The following is a 19,506-nucleotide window of genomic DNA, read 5'->3' as shown; positions in this document are numbered from 1 at the left end:
TGATAAGAACTAAAAGGTAGTTCTTAGGTTTATTATAGATTGAGCGCAAATAGTAGGGTTTCGGGGTAGAGGGTGTACGTCTTATAGTAGTTTATTTGAGACTTTGTGAAAGAGATATATCGATTAGCCTTAGGACTTGCCCATATTTAGAGTGAAACAATTACATGGAGGATCGTAAAGATTGAAAGAAGTGGACTCAGGAATTAGCATGACCCTGTGTTGGCAATAAGATTAGCCTAAGTGAGGCAATCAACTGATGTGAGCCACAAAAGACGAAGATACCATTTTGGGCTAGTGAGAGTTGTACGTGATTTGAGGCTTTAAGAGTTTGAAGTAACTTTTTGTGTGTGGAAGTTGATAACACATTACTAGTGGTAACATTATTTGAGGTGAAGTGGATGTATGACTTGATGTATCCCTTAGTCATAGCAATCATAGTAATTCAATTGTAACATACTCATGGATTGGTAGTTACTATACCAAAGAATTTTTGCATAGGGAGAAAATGAATATAGACAACTCGGATTAGAATCAATTATAAAATTCTAAATATATGTTAGTCTTAGGCATGTAGAAGGGCCATAAAACATGTATTACATTTTATTAAGGATACTTTGGTGGAACACTATGCTAAATTATGCTTATATAAAGAGGATATTATAAAATCAATTCTATGATCCACTATGAAATAAAGTTTTATATGTTAGAACTTAAAAATGGGTGGGAATGAGAAAAATGACGTAGAAGGATAACTGGGGTAGATGAATTTTCTTGAAAGATATATGCGATGAAGTATTGCTATGTGAGTTGGTAGGGATGCCAACAACCAGATACTCCTAATTTCCCGGGTTGTGGTATGTAGAAAACAAAGAAAACTTGAAGTGGTTTTTAGATTTACTTATTGATACGTGGTTTGTCATTAATGTCTGAACAACACAAGGTTTGAAATATATATTCATGTTATATATCTACTATATTTGTGTTGATGTTTATCAAATTGATGTTGAATTACATGGACGTGAGTTGTTGCTAGTTACATAACATAGACCATGTGCAATACATATTTTCTCCAATTTCAAGAAAAGGTTTAGTGGTGCCTGCTTCCAAATTATGTTTTGGAAAACATGTAAGTCAAACATGAACTCAAATGTTTAAAGCTGTAATGAAGGGAGTCGAGTTTTTGAACCTAGAAGCTTATACATACTTGATGGAGAAGGACCCAAAGACATGGTTAAGATATTACTTTCAAATACGAAGATGTTGTGGTGTAGTGGAAAATGAAGTCTTATAAATTATCATCCCATAAATATCCTTTATCTTTATTGGGTTTTATGTTATTTGATACTTTCATCTCTCAAAAAACCGATCTAATCAAATTGAATTTTGAAATTTCGAAAACAATTTAATCTAATTGCAGTTTGATATCCAATATAGTCGGTAGGTTTGAATCGGGTGGCCCAAATAACCAAAGGCCCATAAATAAAATCCAAATCCTAGCCAAGCCAAGTGGCCTAATCACTGAACTCTCCGGCGACATACTACTCTCAGCCACCACCGCCACCGCTTCTGGAAAGCACGAGAAGGAAAGTCACATCCAGTTTTGAACAAAATCACCATACTCACACTCGGAGATATTGATCAGCCTACATAATGGACTTCGACATGCCGACGGATCTGATCAATCAATCTCAGATCGGGTTCCGAGAACTCGCCGGACTATCATCGTTCAACCCGAGCGACACAACCCTACCGTCTCCCCCGACCATTGAGGCGTCTATATCCACCTTAGACCCGTCTCCGCCGTACCTGAGATGCAAATATTGTCAAGGGAAGCTCCTGAGAGGCTTACAGTCATTGATTTGCATATACTGTGGGGAACACCAGAAGAAGGACCTCCATCCTGACCCTATCCCCTTCAATTCAACCAGTGGCTATAGCTGGCTACTTCAATCCTTGAACTTACACGGATCGGTTAGGGTTTTTCGCTTTACTTGCTTTGATTTCATCAACATTACTTTTGAAATCCAACATAATGTAGATGATTACTTAGTTAACTTCTTATTTGCTTTCAAATCATGTCATGACTACCTTATAAACTAACCAGTTTTCAGATCTGTTCTATGAGCCTCTTATTTACTTGCAATGTACTCATTTGTTTAAATCTTTACTTTACTTTTAGGAAAGAGTTGGATCTTTGGCTGAAGGAAATGGAGTACATGGAGGCCAGAGTCCTGCAGAAGATATAGTTACTTTATCTGAGCTTCTAGATATGCAGATTTCATGGCGCGATGAGCCTAAAAAACCAGATAATAGTTTCAACAACAAGACCTCTGATCTTACCAATCCTCTAAATCTTGGCACAACCAACTTAGACAACTTTTTCACAGAGCGAATTGCCTCTGATGCATCAGAAGTACAACAAGTTTCCAGCAAACAAGATCAAAATCAGGCTTTTGAGACATCTTTCCCTTCCTCCATTGATGTGAATGATGATGCTTCATCGGATTGGAATGCAGAATTCCAGTTTGCAGATTCCAAAGTGGAGAACGAGAGTCCAAAACCAGTTGACCCTTTTGTAGTTGTTCCTGAAGCCGATCTATCTGCCCACATGGATGCAGTTTTTGGACAGATGGAAGTGTCAAATAACATAAAACCGAATGAAGATAAAGATTGGATTCAAGATGATCTATTCACCAACATGGGTCCCACAACTTTTCAACAAGCTGAGCAATTGGATGCAGTTGTTAAACCAAACGACGAGTTCCCTGCTCATCTAAATAATCCATCTTCAAAAGATGTTGATCAAGACTGGTTTAGTGATAATAACTGGCAAAAAAGTAGTGTGAACAATTCACAGGATAAGCCAAATGATTCATTTACAGAAAGTGTTTCTGTAGATTGGTTTGAAAATGCTAATTGGCAGAAAAGCAGCGGTTTCAAAAAAGGTGATTTTAATCCACAGATTAATGAATCGGGTCAAGATCACAATGTTGCTCCTCAGATTTCTAGTGAGAATAAAAGTTTAGATTTTGATAATATAAAGAAACAAGCTTTAGACACTTCTACTGATTGGTTTCAAGAAAGTCAATGGTCAACTGGTCCTTCTAGTGCCACCAATATAGTCAACACCAAAGAAGATGATGACTTTGATGATTGGAATGATTTCACAAGCTCAACTCCTAATCAAGATTCATATAAACAAAGTAGTAATCAAGATTCTTTCCCAGATTCATGGAAACAAAGTAGTGAAAAAATCCCAGAATTAGATTTCTTTTCAGAATCATCTACAACAAACAGGTAAGCAATTTGAAACATATTATTATCAAAAGTTTGATCTTTTGTACATGATGGTGTTTTATTTATTTAGTTTGTGTTTGTGTTATTGTTATGTATGTATTCAGGAATGTGAATGGTGAAGGTGGAAATAATACTCCAAATGCAAATGCAAATGCAAATGCAACCACCACAAGTCCTGAAAATGAAGTACAAATGTTGTTGTCACAAATGCATGATTTGTCTTTCATGCTTAAAAGTGAGCTTTCAATCCCCTCAAAGACAGATGATCGTGGTCCTTCTCATGGCTAAGAGGATCTTCATCTGAAAAAGGTGAGATGCATTTGTACAATTGAAATTGGTTTAAATTGCTTGTAATAGCAACCAATTTTCCATGTTTTATTCATTTTAGGCAACCGACTAATGAATGACAAGAGTATAGTGGCTAGTTTTTATGCCAATTCTTTATTGTGTTGCAATCTAAATTAGAAAAAATTACAGTTGGTTGCTAGAAATGGAAAAATGTGGAAAATTGGTTGTTATTACAGGTAATTTATTTACTCTATGAGATTTGGCAATTGGCATTAGGTGTTTTAGACCACTTTTGTATGGTTGAATGGAAGTATGAATCAATCCTCTTGTTGTAGTACTTGTATACCTTTTGAGTTGGATTATAGAGAGAGAGAGAAAAATTCTGTAAATAGATAGCGGAAGATGATTGTGGGTTGTGAGTTGTGAGATCCAGTGTTTGTTGGAAAGTTGCATTTTTATTACGAATCTTGTTGTTCCTCTTTGGATTTCATTTGTTTTGGTTACTTTTCTTAGTTGCTTTAATTATCATTGTAATATTATTACTTTTAAGGAATCCATGATGAATGTATTTTCAAATCCTTGGTCCTAAGGAGTTTATTATGTATATCTTGAAGTTGAAGAAACCATATAATTCCACAAAGTAACATATCGCATATAAACAAGATAATAATCTGGAATTGTTAGGACATGAAGCAGTGATGTTCTACGTTTGCATGGATCTCGTGGCTGAAACTAAGGCTTCCACTGGTACAGCTTCAACTTGCTGTCTTCCCATGATGTTTTGTAGCACCTGTTCAGCCAGAGCTCTAGTATTTCCATCCTACAAATTACAAATATATAATATATTCTTTACTTTAGGTAGAAATAACAGCTTAATTTCTTAAATATTTTAAAAAATATTGAACCAAATTCCAGAATTTAAGAGCGTAGATGTACGTACACAGACATGGTTGAGGTATACGGGGTTCCTCAATCGCTCAGGGTAGCGTTTCTTCAACACATTACAGCACCTACAATTGTATTTTCTTTTTACCATGTGGGTGTAAATTCAAGCCATTTAATATTGAAAGCAACATTTTATTACATATAATAATAATAAATTAAGTTATAAAAAGTGAGTGTGAAGATTCATTTACCCGACTAACCTCGATATTTCGGAGAGTCGAAGGTAGCAAATTAGCGTATTTTTCAACAACGCGGGTGACGGCTTTCCAGAAAACTCATCCACCATTTTTGACAAAGCCCTGGACACTGAAAAAAATCTCTCTGCAAATGTCCCACAGTAGGTCTTTCCTTCTGGTTCACCTAAAATCTTGCCAATCACAAATGCTGCAACCTGTATATATATTGTTCGTGAAATGTGAATTTAATTATAATATCAATTAATTAAAACGTTTGGTTTATAATTAAAACTGAACTTACGGATTTTGTGAGGTCGCTACCCACGTCCATGCAACGGAGGCACAAAGGAACCATTTCACTTTGCAAAAGATAATGAACGATTTCATCAGTTTTTGGGCATTGTTCCTGTTTAAAATTAAAACACATAGTATAAAAAAAATATTACGTAAAATGATTGTTTTATTAAGAGTAAATCATATTGTTAGTAAGTACCTTGAGAAGGGCCCCAATGACACCTAGGCTGTTAACTCGCAAGTAATCATAGTGCACAAGTTGTTTCTCAGTGGTGTTGAGAAAAGGGTATATGTATACAGGTATATGGGCTGCAATTAATATATACAATAATATTAAATTAGGATTTTTTTTTGGATAAATTAACAATATATATAATTTCAACTCGATAAAAAAATTGGTTAACATCATAAAAAACCCTGCCATTTACAAGTTTTTTTTTTCGGAAAAAAATGACTAAAAATGCCAGATCTAATATAATGAAAAAATATAAGATTTTTTTTTCTGAAAAATAAAATAAAATTTAGATTTAATTCGAGAAAACACAAAATATAAGACCTTTTATAACATTAGCTCTAAAAAAGCATAAATAGGAAAAAGAATATGAAAATACCTTTGAGAAGTTCGAGTCTTGTATCGGGATGAGTTGCAATGCACTATAAGAGGCATCAAAATTATACAAAGTTAAAAATTATAAAACATGCAATTGCAATTGCAATAAAAAGATCTAACATATAGTATTTATGTGGTCTAGATAATAAACCAAATATAGAATATAATACTTATATAATCTTCAAGGTTATGTTTGACAACTTGATAACCGATAAAAGATGACGTCTAGTAAAACTAGTTGATATATATATATATATATATATATATATATATATATATATATATATATATATATATATATATATATATATATATATATACATTTTAATATAATTTACAAATGGTATATTTAAGAAAATTAGAAAAGAATAATGATATAAAAACCCTTATGTTTGTAATCAGTTTTGCAATGTTGTAGATTTTCGATTCATTAAAACCAAATGTTTAAAACTTAGTTTTTTTTTTTTTTTTTTTTTTTTTTTTTTTTTTTTTAAGTTTTATTCTTTGATTTATTAAAGTCTATACGTTTGACAAAAATGTTCGATTTTATCATTTTTTTTTGGTTCATGAAAGCCTTTAAGTTTAGTTTTCTGCTTCATTAAAATCTTTAAGTTTGATAGAAATTTTCAGTTTTATCGGATAAGTTTGTAAAAAGGGTAAAACTGAAGAAAAAAAAGTTGTAAATTTGAGGCATTAACGAACCTAAAATACGACTTTGAATAACCGACAAAAAACTTACAAACGTAAAGGTTTTTATGGCATTTGTCCAAATTTAAAAAAATTCAATAAGCTTGTTGAAATATTAATATAAATAACTTTTTAAAAAACTAGCTTTTATTATAAACCAACCTAAAAAAAAATCAAAAAATAAATTAACCGTAGGGTGTTGAATATAGCTTAAACATACATATAAAAAGTCATTTTTTGTACTTTAAAACCATAACAAATTGTGATTAAGCATTCATCCAGGCTTTTTTTTTTTACAAAATTTCCCAAAGTTTTAAAATTAACCACACTCTAGATCTTCTTATTTGTTGTTATATCAGGACCTATTTTGTCATTCCAAAATTATTTATATATAGTCTGACCCAACAATTGTTAGGGTTTTTTCGATTATAAGTAATTTGTAACTAGTGATTATAAGATTCATTTTATAAACATTCAAACAAGTAATAAACAAGAGTTCTTTGATTCCTACTAATAAACATATGTCTATCGATCGAATCAGTCAAATTCTTTGTATCATTTTTTTTTCTTTGACTGCTTGCTTAACTATGACATTTGCAAATAGTCACCAATGATCACTTTTGCAACACATGTCATAATTGTTGTATTTGTTGACCAAGATAGGAACACTTAAAAAGTTATTGGTGTCTTTTAACACTCACACACAATAGCATTTTGCAACATGTGAATGACCCACCAAAAACAATTTTCATAATTTCCTAAATCATATAATTAACAAGAATTGGAAAAAATATTTCAATAGGAAAAAGTTTTAAATATTCAGTAATAGTTACCTGAAGTAAGGCCAGTGCATTACAAACTCTTGTAGCTTCCCCCATACCAAGCTTAGGAGGCGACAACAACTTGTATACCCCCAAAAGTTCCTGAAAATAGCAAAGAATTATAGAGAGCTTTCTGTTGTATAATTCTATTAAGTAATGTTTAATAATGCTGTATATCTTTAATTTAATCTCAAATTTATTTATATGATCGATCCACATTATTTCATTATTTTATGAGGTTATATAAGTGTATACCTCCAACAATGAAAAGATTGTGTCTCTTGAATTCCAAAGTAGCAACCCCAACTCACGACCTCCTTTTCCCTATATTAACAAGGATAAACATAACGAAGCTTATGTAACAAATCTATAATATATAAGTAGAAAACAATATATATCAAATCAAAATCAATAATAAAGGTTCCAAATTTGTATTTCTTGAAAGGATGTTTTAAAGCTATATTAGATGCCGTTTATCTTAATTTACATCAATAGCGGGGATAGCTCAGTTGGGAGAGCGTCAGACTGAAGATCTGAAGGTCAGGTGTTCGATCCACCTTCACCGCATTTTTGCTATCAATTTTTTTTTGGAGATTATTGTGGTAAATAAAGAAATGTAAAGGTTGATTTTCTAAATATGGAGGAATTTTTTTCACAGCAATTCCAAAAACGAACTTTTTAAAATAATTATTGTTGTTTTCGGAAAACGAAATATTGTTGTGATTGGTAAATTGTATAAAAATAATAGTAATATTTTAATATAATTTATTGCAAACATTGAATTAGAAAAAAACAAAATTCATATTATATATACTCAGTTAGTTGAAAAATTCCCAAAAATTCAACTGAAAATCTAACAAACATTGCTAAACAACAAAGTCTTTCTTTTCTCATCATTTGAATGTGATCTGATATCACAAGACCGGTGTGGCGTCGCCGACGACTTATAAAGTGATCGGAAAACTCTCATCACCTTTTAATTTCAAGTAACTTTTTCATCATGAATCAATTTCCCCTCCAAAAAAAACTTTAAAAAGTTAGAATTATCAATTGATAATAGTACAATCAATACCAATTTCGACGCTATAAGAACAGTAGATTGGGGAGAAAACAGATTTTGAACAAACAACTGAACAAGTATTTCATATAAATGGGAAAATCAATACAAGGATTTTGCATGTCGATCAAACACACAAATAAATGAAGTACGTTTCTGCTAATTTGATCATCTAAAGTGAGAAACGGGCAATCGGTTCATCATATACGATTTAACAGCAGATTTGATTTCATAAATTCGATCCGATCAGTATCAGATAATCTGATCAAAGTTCAAATTCAGCATAAAATGTAAACATGCAAATCACTAACGCTGATCTGTAGGAAAAATTCAATCACCAAATCCTCGATCCAAAACACACACACACACACAAACAGATATGCATCGAACTATATATGTAGAGAAATGAATACCTTGTGCCTCGTGTACACCCTGTTGAGCTGCGTAATAGCCTCAGCTCTTGTATGAGGGTGGTTAAGCAAGTTGATCAACTGCTGAATTTCAGCACGATCAGACGCCGAGAACTGTTGTGGTTGTGGTTGTCGTCTGGCGGTGTTCTTTGGGGCGGAATTAGAGCTAGAACCACCTTCCGGATCCACATACAACGATTCAGGCAAATTCTCCATTGTCTTATTACGATAATCGCGCACACAGATCGATCGATCAAAACCTAATTACTCTCTCTCTAGCTAGATCTTCTCAACAGAACTCTCTCTCTCTCTCTCTACAATGCCTTCATTCTCTCTCCCTAAATGTATATATCTCTGTTTGTGTGTATTGAGGAAAAACGTTTTGAGAGCATGCAGTGCGAGTCGATGAGTACTTATACATGAGAGCGGGGTTGGTGACGGAGGAGACGCTAAAATGACGGAAAACGTGACCTGAGGTCCACGTGTCACTCATGCATGTCGTTTCTTTTTTGTTCTCGTTGCCCAGTGGAGTAACTGATGTCCGTTCGATCAAGAACTTTAAAAAAGATTACAGAATACTAAACTTAATTATGATCAGTATAATCTTTGAAATCCTTGTGAAATTTGAATAGGGTTTAATAGTGTTCAGAAAAGATAAATAAAAGAATGGAGTGTAATATATAACTGTTACAAGCTAAAGAAAGAACATATATATATATATATATATATATATATATATATATATATATATATATATATATATATATATATATATATATATATATATATATATATATATATATATATATATATATATATATATATATATATATATATATATATATTATAAAGAGGGAATTCAGGGAAAGAAAATATTTTTGTATACACGTGAGACCACAAGCTTAGAAGGCTTTAATTAAAGGTCTTTGAGGGTAATTCAGAAGGTACTTTATGGGCTTAGACAATAGTTATTTGTTTTCTATAAATTGTCAAAGCCTTTCTTCTCTAAAGAGATGACAATATATGGCGATGAAGTTTGCTTGTTGGACAAGAGGAGTCAAATATGTTGAGCCAACACAAAGAATTTCCTTCAACAAGAGTAGGGTATGTCTTTCACATCCTAAAAATAAAGATAATTAATTTTGAGTTTATTTAACTCTTAGATTGAGATTTTTTAAGATGTGCTCTAAAGACATATATAAAAAGTATTAATTATGAAAAATATTATCATAATTAAATATTAAATATGTAAGTTATATAGAATATTTCTAATTGAAAAATATGAAATGCATCAATTATGAAGAATATTTTATATAATTAATGCATTTCATATTTAATTATGGTAATATTTCTATAATTAATGTTTTTTTTATATGTCCTTAGAGCATATGTTAGAAAATCGTAATTTTTCTTTATTTTAATTACATTAAAATTAGTATTTAACGCCTAAAAAACTTCTTTTATTTAAGAGTAAATTACACGAATGGTCCCTATGGTTTGTGTAATTTGCACATTTGGTCTCTAACTTCTTTTTTTAACTCGGAAGGTCCCTATTGTTTGTTTTTATTACACATTTGGTCCATGTCTTATCTAAAATGACTATTTTGGCCTTGTTTTTTTAATTTATATTAAATAAACACACCCCAAACCCACCTCATCACCTTACCTTACATACCCCATCATTTTTTCCTATTTAAATAATAGTCTTTTTAGGTAAGAAAGGTACCAAACGCGTAACAAAAACAAATAGTAAGGACCAAGCGCGTAACAAAAACAAATAGTAGGGATCTTTCGAGTTAAAAAAATAAGTTAGGGACCAAGTACGCAAATTACCGTATACCATAGGGACTATTCGTGTAATTTACTCTTTATTTAATATATCCAAAAAATATAATAAAATACAAAACAAAATCTTTTTATTTAAAAAGAGCTGATTCGTACATAATATTTTTTTTTTCCATACAAAACAGTTTATATATTAAAGTGTTATTGTACATCTCTATAAAACATAAATTGTTGTGTATGTAGAAAAATTATTGTATATGAAACACTTCCCTATTTTTAAAATAACACTTATTAATGCTTCCCATTTTCTTTGGTTACAACTTTTCCACAAGTAAACAATCATGTTCCTCTTTCTTTTCAGCTAAGAATAGCTCATTTGGCTCATCACCTTATAGGCTAAATGCCATTAATACCCAATGATTTCATATATTATTATGCGGCATTTCTATGTTTTTAGCTACATTTAGTCTTAAATTAAAGATAAAAGATACTTAGTATGTTAAAACTTTATTTTGTACCAAAAAAGACATGCTTAAGATAAAAGGAGCAGAAATACGGAGCTAGGAACAAGATTGCTGGATTGTGTCAACAAAAGTAAACATTTTGAGGAATTTGAAGTCCAACGACGTGGCCACATGCTTGCCATGTCTTGGTGGAGAGTTTTTGCTTGATAAATTTAGGGAAAATGACCTTTGAGGGTAATAAAGTGTTCTATAAGTACTCATTTGGTCCCTTATCTTTTTTTTTTTTTTTTTTTTTTTTTTTTTTTTTGTCTTTATTATACCACTGAACTTAATAATCCTGCTCACCAAAACCCTTGATACCGGTTGTTGTAGGTTACTACTTATGTGGATATTACGTGGCATTATGTGCCATAAACTGGGCTTATTAATTGCAAAGTTGCAGTACTGCATCGTTCTTGCCCTAGATCGACATGTCTTCTTCTTCTTCTTCTTCTTCTTCTATTTCTTCCAAACGAAATGCTGAATTTCAACCTGAAAATCCTTGTTACTGTGGGTTACCATCTCGTGTACGAACTTCACGAACTAAAGACAATCCAGGAAAAAAATTCAGATTGTGCCCTAACTCCATGGTAAAGCAATTGTTTTTTACTTTTCGTTTAATCTTCTTTCTTTAACCAATTTGTTACTTTTTTCAAGAATGAAGGACCAAAATGCAAGTTCTGGGAATGGTTGGAGCCTGAAACCCCTGAAAATGAAGTCAATTCTGGGAAGGACAAAAAAGAACTGTGCAATTTAACCCTCAAAGTTTCTATATTGGAAAACGAGATCAACATATGTAAGATGAAGATGGAACAAGAAAATTTGGTTTTTAGACAAGAGTTTGAAAAACTCAAATGGAAGCTATTTACTCATAAAGTTGTGATGATTGTGTTGTTTCTGTTGTTTGTGTTTAAGAAGTAGTTTAGCCCTTAATTTAACCCTTAGTTTAGCTGTATTCAAAGACTAAATGTAATCCTTAATGTTGTAATTTGTTTGATGTATTATGACTAAATCTTTTTGATTAATGATAGTTTGATGTTTTGAGTGCTTTCCAAGAAGTATTAATGTATTTAAAAGGTTAATGAATTGGACATGATGCATGGGTAAAATGGTCCAGATTAAATTTGGCACTAATCAATTGTTAATGTGTTGATGTGATCCAAAGGTAAAATGGTCCAGATTAACCACATTGGATACATCAAACATTTCTTAATGTATTATGACTAAATCTTGGCATTAATCAATTGTTAATGTCTTGATGTGATCCAAGGGTAAAATGGTCTAGATTAAATTTGGCAGTAATCAATTGTTAATGTGTTGATGTGATCCAAGGGTAAAATGGTCCAGATTAACAACAACAACAACAACATCAAACATTGCTTAATGTATTAATACTAAATCTACTTGATTTATGATAGATAATATAAGATTAAACAATCTATATGCAAATAACCATACACCAAAGCATATAGATAAAAGACAAAGTTGTAATATTCCATCAGCATGTGCACTATTACAAAAGCTGTGCCCACAGTTGTCCTAATATGTCAAAAGATGTGCCATGTGCCATGATTCTTAAAGTTTTCCCAATTACATAATTACAAGACTAAAAGTTTGTCTTTCCAAATAAAATCATTCCAACACCATTGGGTTGTGTCCAGTGCTTCCTTCTTTCTTCAAAACCTTCCTCCTCAACCCTATCTTGGTAATTCTTTCTGAGTATTTCCGTATCCTCTGCCTAGTTGCAACTGGTTGAGCAGGGACATCAACATCTGGATGTGGATCATCTACTTGAACTGGTTCAACATGTGGAGCTGGTACATCAACTGGATCCACTGGATCTGCTTGAACTGGTTCAACATGTGGAGCTGGTACTTGAAGTGGATCCATTGGATCTTCTTGAACTGGTTCAACATGTGGAGCTGGTACTTGAACTGGATCCACTAGATCTGCTTGAACTGGATCAACATGTGGAGCTGGTACTTGAACTGGATCCACTGGATCTGCTTGAACTGGATCCACTTGAACTGGTTCCACTTTACCTGCTATACAAATATGTAGTTAATGAGTTGGATGTTCCATTTAAATTATATTGTTTTAATAGCATACCTTTCTCTTTTTTTACTTTTTTTAGGTTTCTTGTTTTTTGGCCTTGAAGTGGATGCTACATCTGCTGGTCTAGTAGGACATGTTGATCTATTGTGGCCCCTTTCTCTACAAATAGTGCATCTATTAACTGAACCTGCTTTTGAGATAGTATGCCTTGTTTTCCCCTTGCTTTCCATCTCAGATTGATCTTTTTTCCTTTTAAGGGTTGGCCTTCCTGGTAACCTTCTTTTTTGAGGAGGCAATGGCTTCATGTAGGGAGATTCAGGCCACATGGAACTACCATTAAGTGGGTTAATGGTATGGTTGTAACAAGTCAAGAACATGGCTGTATGGAACCATGGTGCAACATAATCCTCTGCATTCCTGTTGAGGTATGAAATGGCTGCCACTACATGCACACATGGGATACCTGATACTTGCCAAGATCTACATCCACATGTGTTGTTGTTAAGGTCCACAGCATATCCATCATTTCCAATCCTAACTTCATATTGTTGTATCCCAGATGGTATAACACCCCAAAATCTGCCCAAAAAAAATAAGAAGTTCTATTAATCTTATAGATGAGACATATAATATTTATAAAATAGAAGTTATATCATACCTTTGCTGTTTCTTTAGCTTTGATATCTTCAACCTTATAGATGGACATATTTTTAAATTCCCCCAACTTTGTCCCTCTTGCAACATTTTATACATCCTCTCCATTGCATAAATCCTTATCTCTTCCAACATGGTGATGAGTGGCCTTTTCCTAGCAAGATCAATAACAAAGTTGAAACTTTCTGATATGCCATTCTCATAAGCATCACAAGCCCTGCCCACTTCAAAGAATGCCCTGCACCAACTTTTAGGGTTCCTTTCCATGAGGTGTTCATAAGCCAAAGGGTCAATTTTTTTTTATGGAATTCATTTCTGCCTCAAATTTAGGTTGAGTAGTACTAGCAGCTGCTGCCCAAAACAACTTCCTATATTGTTCACCTTTGAATCTTTTCTTGAAGTTAGCATAGATGTGCCTAGCACATTGTCTATGCTCTGCTGCTGGAACCCTTTCTTTGACAGCCTTTATTAATCCTTGAAAGAAAGCATGAAATAGATGACATAACAAAAACATTCAACTTAAACAAAACAAAACAGAGATATACCTTGTGTTGGTCTGATATGAGGGTCAATCCATGACCAATTCCCATTTCAATGTCATCCAGAAGGAGGTCAAGAAACCACTTCCATGTTTCCTTATTTTCAACTTCCACCACAGCCCATGCAATAGGGAAGATGTGGTTGTTTGCATCCCTACCCATAGCTGCTAACAGTTGGCCTCTACATATACCCTTTAAAAAAAACCATCTACCCCTATTACCCTCCTACATGCTGCAATCCAACCATCCTTCACACCCTTAAAACAAACATACATTTTAGAAAAGTAGGTTGTGGAATCAGACGTGACATTCACATCTATCTTTACTGTTGAACCAGGATTTGTCCTCATTATTTCTTCTCCATAACTCCATACTTTACCATAATGTTCTATCACACTACCCTCTATCTTATCCAAAGCATATCTCCTAGCATTTCTACATTGAGTGACACTAACAATCAAGTTAAACTTTGTACTCACTTTGGCCTTCATTTTCCTTATGCTCATTTTAGGGTTCTTCACAAGTTGATTCTTAAAATGCTTTCCAATCCATTTATATGTTACAATGGAACCAAGTTTGAAGACTCTTGAACAGTTATGTTCATCAACTAATGACTTAATCTGGAAAGACCTTTCACTGATCATCCAGGAAGCCCACAGTCTAAAAGGACAGGAGGGGTTCTTGTTCTCTTTACAACATCTCACTAATAACCTCTGACTATCATTTTTCTCAAAATAAAGGTTGTACCCATTCTTCACTGCATAGTTAGTCAAACAAATTTTCAATTCCACGGGGTTAGAGAATCTCATACCTAGAATTGGCACCATTTTGTCCCATTTCTGGTTCTCATTATGGACAGGGTACACTGGTTTGTCATCTCCATTCTTGGTTTCAACCTCATCAGTTTCAGCCTCATCATTTATATCCTTACACATACCAGACACCCGATGTAAGAATTCATCACCAATAGTCTTGTCAAGAGAAGGAATGTAATCATCTGCTTCATGCTCATATGGAATATCATCAGAAAGTTGTGAATCTTTATCATCATCCAGGTCTTCCTCAGAATAATGCCCTTCATCATCTTCCATTACTTCCATATCAGCCCAATCAAGTACAGGTTCATTTTCGTGGTCTATATACACATTCATTCTTAGACCAGCTTCATCACTATAACCCGTTTCAATAAACTCAAAGTAGTCAGCATCATTCCTAATTCTCCTAATACCCTCTTCCAACGGTTCATTTCTAGTGCAATAATATACATTATCACAACTGCCTTCAATCAACTTTGCAATGAACAAGTTAAAGTCTTTGAAATCCATTGCACCAAAATCGACATAACAGATTGAAACAACAACAGCGTTCAAGTACACTAATGGTTTTGGTGCGAATAAACCATTATAATGTATATAAACTGTTAAATACTTACTTTGTTTGGAATCGGAGGCCATCTTCTTCACTATAACACTCGCATTCACCAGTTCTCTTCAATTTCCTAACCGTATGCTTCGATTGAACTTTTTCTTCCCTCAATTAAAACGAACCGTAACTGTAAGGACAAAGGGGTGAAAGAGAAACGGTAATTAAATGTGTTCTAATTCCACGTAATAAGACATGTCATCTCTAATTAAATGTGGTAATCAGTAAAACAGGTGATAACCGGTCGCGGTGGCTTTGGTGAGCAGGGATTATAAGTTCAATGGTATAATAAAGACAAAAAAAGATAAGGGACCTAATGAATACAAGACGAATACTTTATTACCCTCAAAGGTCATTTTCCCATAAATTTATTAGAGAAGTACACGTTGGAATTCTTAGAGGGCACGCGAATGAAGTTGATCCCACAATGTGGTTGTTTATTGTACACGGCGTGGCGACTATTCGTGGAAAAGTTGTAACCAAACGAAATGAGAAACATTAATAAGGGTTATTTTAAATAAGAAGATTTTGTTTTGTATTTTATTATAATTTTTGGATATATTAAATAAAAAGAAGTTTTTTAAGTGTTAAATACTAGCTTTAATAATTAAAATAAAGAAAAAATAGCGATGATGGCCGTGGAAGGCGGAGATTGGATGGTCCTCTCCCCCTGGTAAACGAGATGATTAATTTGTATAAGAAGAGAAAATGGAAATGGTGATAGCCCTTTTAAAGAGTTTACTTTAAAGAGAGGTTTGCGCCAAAATGACATACTCTCTCCTTTCATTTTCATTATGGACCTCGAAGGAATTTATATGGCAATAGAAGAAGTCATACATGGTCAGGTGTATCACATATTAAGATTGGTTAGGTTGGTTTCTCAACATCACATATTTTTTATTCCAATGATGTGATTTTTTTAAGAGAGTGGTAAAGAGACTATTGGAGATATACACACTACAAAATATGTTGGTGACACAATAAACTACAAAATATGTTGGTGACATAATTAATTACATGGACAATTGGACATGTATGAATTACACATTTCACTTAAGTTTGTGTGGCAAAAATATTTAATTAAGAAGAATTTATTATTTATTAATCTATCAATAAATAAATATAATATAATTGATTGTTTATTAAAGTGTTAATAAACAATTAGAAATTAATTACACAAGATAAATAAATGGATAATACCAAATGATTATTTTAATATTGTTTGAATTAAATGGATAACATTTGGAGGCTTTAAAACAATATTATTCCTAGGATTTTTGTACATGGACAAAGTAAAAGGAATTATAAGCTCCTTGGAGGCCTTAAAAACCGCTACCTTCCTTTCCTCCTCCTACCTCTCTATGCAAAGAACTCAAGAAATAAACCAACATGTTTCTTGGTTGATTTCTTCCACGCTCAATTGAAGACGTTTATTGCTAGCTTGCTTGCTAAGGGGTGGGATACTGTAAGAGGGATTCTAATTTGGATCATACAATATTCTTGATAACTATACAAGGTCCATTGGGAAGCACTTAAGAAGCTCCAAGATTTGTGGATCTAGAACTTTCATCACATAATCATCCACCAGAAGGTATAAAGTTCTTACCTTGATGATGTTCATGATTAGATCTAGTTACTTTTGAGATTTCTATCCTTTCGTCCCCATAACCTTGGCCTTTGTGAGTATAAGCTACTCCACGCCATATGAATTTCGTTTCTAGTCGTTTTTGGGGTTGCTAAGTCATAAAAATGAGAGTTTGGTCACTCTCATTCATCCATGCATGAGCTTTTGAGCAATATAAGGCTTTTTGGACCTAGGGTTTGGATTAGTGCTTTCTGTATGCAGGAAAATGGATAAATTCAGAGACTTTATCCATTAAGTTGTCCATCTAGTATAGATCTGGAAGTTTGGAGGCTTACCTTTCTATATTAAGCACTTAATAGGAAAAGTTGGACAATAGTGTACTACACAAGGTGTAGTTTAGCTACGCTGTGCATAACTACTTTCTGTCCAATTTTGCTTCATTAACCTCTATGCTGGGCGTAGAGCATCATGTACGTGGGGGCGTAGGTTGACTGGAAGTTGAACGTTGACTTTGATCAAGTTTAAATTTAGGTCAAACTGAGTATTTGAGATGTAGATTGAGACTTGGTCTTGTTTGTTCTATAGTTGACCTGTAGAGCCAGTTATCAGACCAGTGATCGTTACTGCTTTCTTCTAGACTTTGAGGCGAGCTTTCCTCATTGTACTCGTGGGTCAAAGGAACCAATTCCCTCCCACTATATTGTGTTATGTACCTTTATGGATAGGATGTTTCTATAATATAGTGATCCTTTAGATTGGTAGATCTGCATGATTACCTGTATTTGTTGGTTATTGCGAATCTGTTACATATGTTGACATAGGGAGGTTGGGTTGAGGTGGTACGACTTTGTGATGTAGGCCAACAAACCCATGTTTAATCCAGTCAGGAGACAATAGAACCAGGGGTAATCTAGTCGTGAGACTGTGGACATGTAGGCAATCCAGTCAGGAGACTGTGGGTTGGGGGTAATCCAGTCGGGAGACTATGGGCCTGGGGCAATCCAGTTTTATATTTTAGGCCCGATATGCATGCATTGTATATGTATTGTCATGTGGGGTATTTTGGGAAAGCTCACTAAGCTTTGGCTTACAGTTGTTGATTTCGTGGTTTCAGGTACATCAAATGATCGGGACAAGGCGAAGGCGTGATCGTACATATCTTCCTATTGATTTATGTTTTGAGGGATTTTCGATACTATGATTTTATGGATTTATTTCGAAACAATGGTTTACTATCTTATGGTTTTGTGGAAATGTTTTATTAAAATGAATAATTTTATCATGGTGTTTGGGACGTTACAAGTTGGTATCAGAGCCCTAGTTTAAGAGAATTGGATGAGCACTTGTGTGATTCCAGACTCAAACTATGGATCTACAAAATATTTTACAAAATTATCTCTAAAATGATCGATGGAGAGGATGCGATGTGTATAATCAGCTAGATCCAAGGAAAGTTATTCCCCCACACTTGATTTTTTGTATTGATGATATGATAGAATTGCATGCTGGTTTGTAGTCTAGGGATCTTGAGGAATTGCATGATAGAATTGCCTTATTTATGATGCCTGATAGCCTAGGAGAATTGCTTGATATGATATATGGAACTGATATTATTACTGTGGTTACTTAGTGTGTGCATCATAGTTATACATAACTATGATTTTATATATCCTGAGAATGTTTGATTTAACATTATTTCTTGTTTCTTGTTTGGTTATGGGCTTAAGGTAGAATCAATTGTTCGACCATATATCAGATCCAATGTTATGTATGATTAGCACACACAAGGCGGCTACATGGTTATGTTGTATATAGTGTCTATGTCCATAACTATATTTGGCATGTACTTGACCCGACCCGGCATGGTCCATTTGGGTTGCACTTCACCCGAATAATTTATGGATAATCTGTTGAGAATAGTACAAGTTATGATTTATTAATATATTATAAGTTCTAATATATTAATATAAGATCATATTATTTAATTAGTATTGATCTATAATTACTCTAGGATTAATTTAGAGATCAAAGATATTACTAATTAAATATAAGCTTCTATATTTATATAGTGTGGGCTAAGGTTTATTTGGAATGGGCTAGGCTTGCATGAAAAAGTCCATGGATACTCCATGGAGATTTAACCCATGGATCTCATGGAAATGAAGAGACATGGGTATTAGGGTTTACATGGATGCAACCCTAATCCACCACACTATATAAAGAAGGCTTTGGTTCTTGAAATCAGACTAGTTGACACTTGTTGAGGTGAGGGCCGATTTCAAGATAGTAGTGACTATTCTCTCAAAGTTCCAAGTTTGTGGTGATTTGTGATTTCCATTTGAGGCATCCACACTATTGGTGCTAGGCTCTAAAACTCC

At 33.5% G+C, this 19,506-nt stretch overlaps 4 protein-coding genes and 1 non-coding gene across 5 annotated transcripts; 2 read left to right on the top strand and 3 right to left on the bottom strand.

Annotated features, from left to right (window-relative positions):
• The first annotated feature begins 1,454 nt into the window (after positions 1–1,454).
• LOC111912012 (uncharacterized) lies at positions 1,455–4,075 on the top strand. Its single transcript, XM_052765337.1, has 3 exons — positions 1,455–1,971; positions 2,180–3,297; positions 3,402–4,075. The coding sequence occupies exons 1-3, from the start codon at positions 1,651–1,653 to the stop codon at positions 3,583–3,585; spliced, it is 1,623 nt and encodes a 540-aa protein (XP_052621297.1). The 5' UTR covers positions 1,455–1,650; the 3' UTR covers positions 3,586–4,075.
• A 102-nt stretch (positions 4,076–4,177) lies between these two features.
• On the bottom strand, positions 4,178–5,131 carry LOC122194416 (uncharacterized). The gene is made up of 4 exons (XM_023907759.3): positions 5,008–5,131; positions 4,731–4,921; positions 4,526–4,595; positions 4,178–4,405 (listed from the first exon to the last, which is right to left on the bottom strand). The coding sequence occupies exons 1-4, from the start codon at positions 5,059–5,061 to the stop codon at positions 4,289–4,291; spliced, it is 432 nt and encodes a 143-aa protein (XP_023763527.2). The 5' UTR covers positions 5,062–5,131; the 3' UTR covers positions 4,178–4,288.
• On the bottom strand, positions 5,093–8,801 carry LOC111911994 (uncharacterized). The gene is made up of 8 exons (XM_042896809.1): positions 8,589–8,801; positions 8,191–8,247; positions 7,981–8,091; positions 7,374–7,442; positions 7,131–7,220; positions 5,612–5,654; positions 5,223–5,309; positions 5,093–5,112 (listed from the first exon to the last, which is right to left on the bottom strand). Exons 1-8 carry the CDS (start codon positions 8,799–8,801, stop codon positions 5,093–5,095), a joined length of 690 nt encoding a protein of 229 aa, XP_042752743.1.
• TRNAF-GAA (transfer RNA phenylalanine (anticodon GAA)) lies at positions 7,613–7,685 on the top strand. Its single transcript has one exon. It is a non-coding gene; the product is annotated as a tRNA-Phe (tRNA).
• Positions 8,802–12,960: 4,159 nt separating the features above from the next.
• LOC111911993 (uncharacterized) lies at positions 12,961–13,849 on the bottom strand. Its single transcript, XM_042896808.2, has 2 exons — positions 13,587–13,849; positions 12,961–13,507 (listed from the first exon to the last, which is right to left on the bottom strand). Exons 1-2 carry the CDS (start codon positions 13,847–13,849, stop codon positions 12,961–12,963), a joined length of 810 nt encoding a protein of 269 aa, XP_042752742.2.
• Positions 13,850–19,506: the final 5,657 nt, after the last annotated feature.

Source organism: Lactuca sativa, chromosome 7 (assembly GCF_002870075.4).
Source record: "Lactuca sativa cultivar Salinas chromosome 7, Lsat_Salinas_v11, whole genome shotgun sequence".
Lineage (NCBI taxonomy): Eukaryota > Viridiplantae > Streptophyta > Magnoliopsida > Asterales > Asteraceae > Lactuca > Lactuca sativa.
This window is presented reverse-complemented; position numbering and strand designations above follow the sequence as displayed.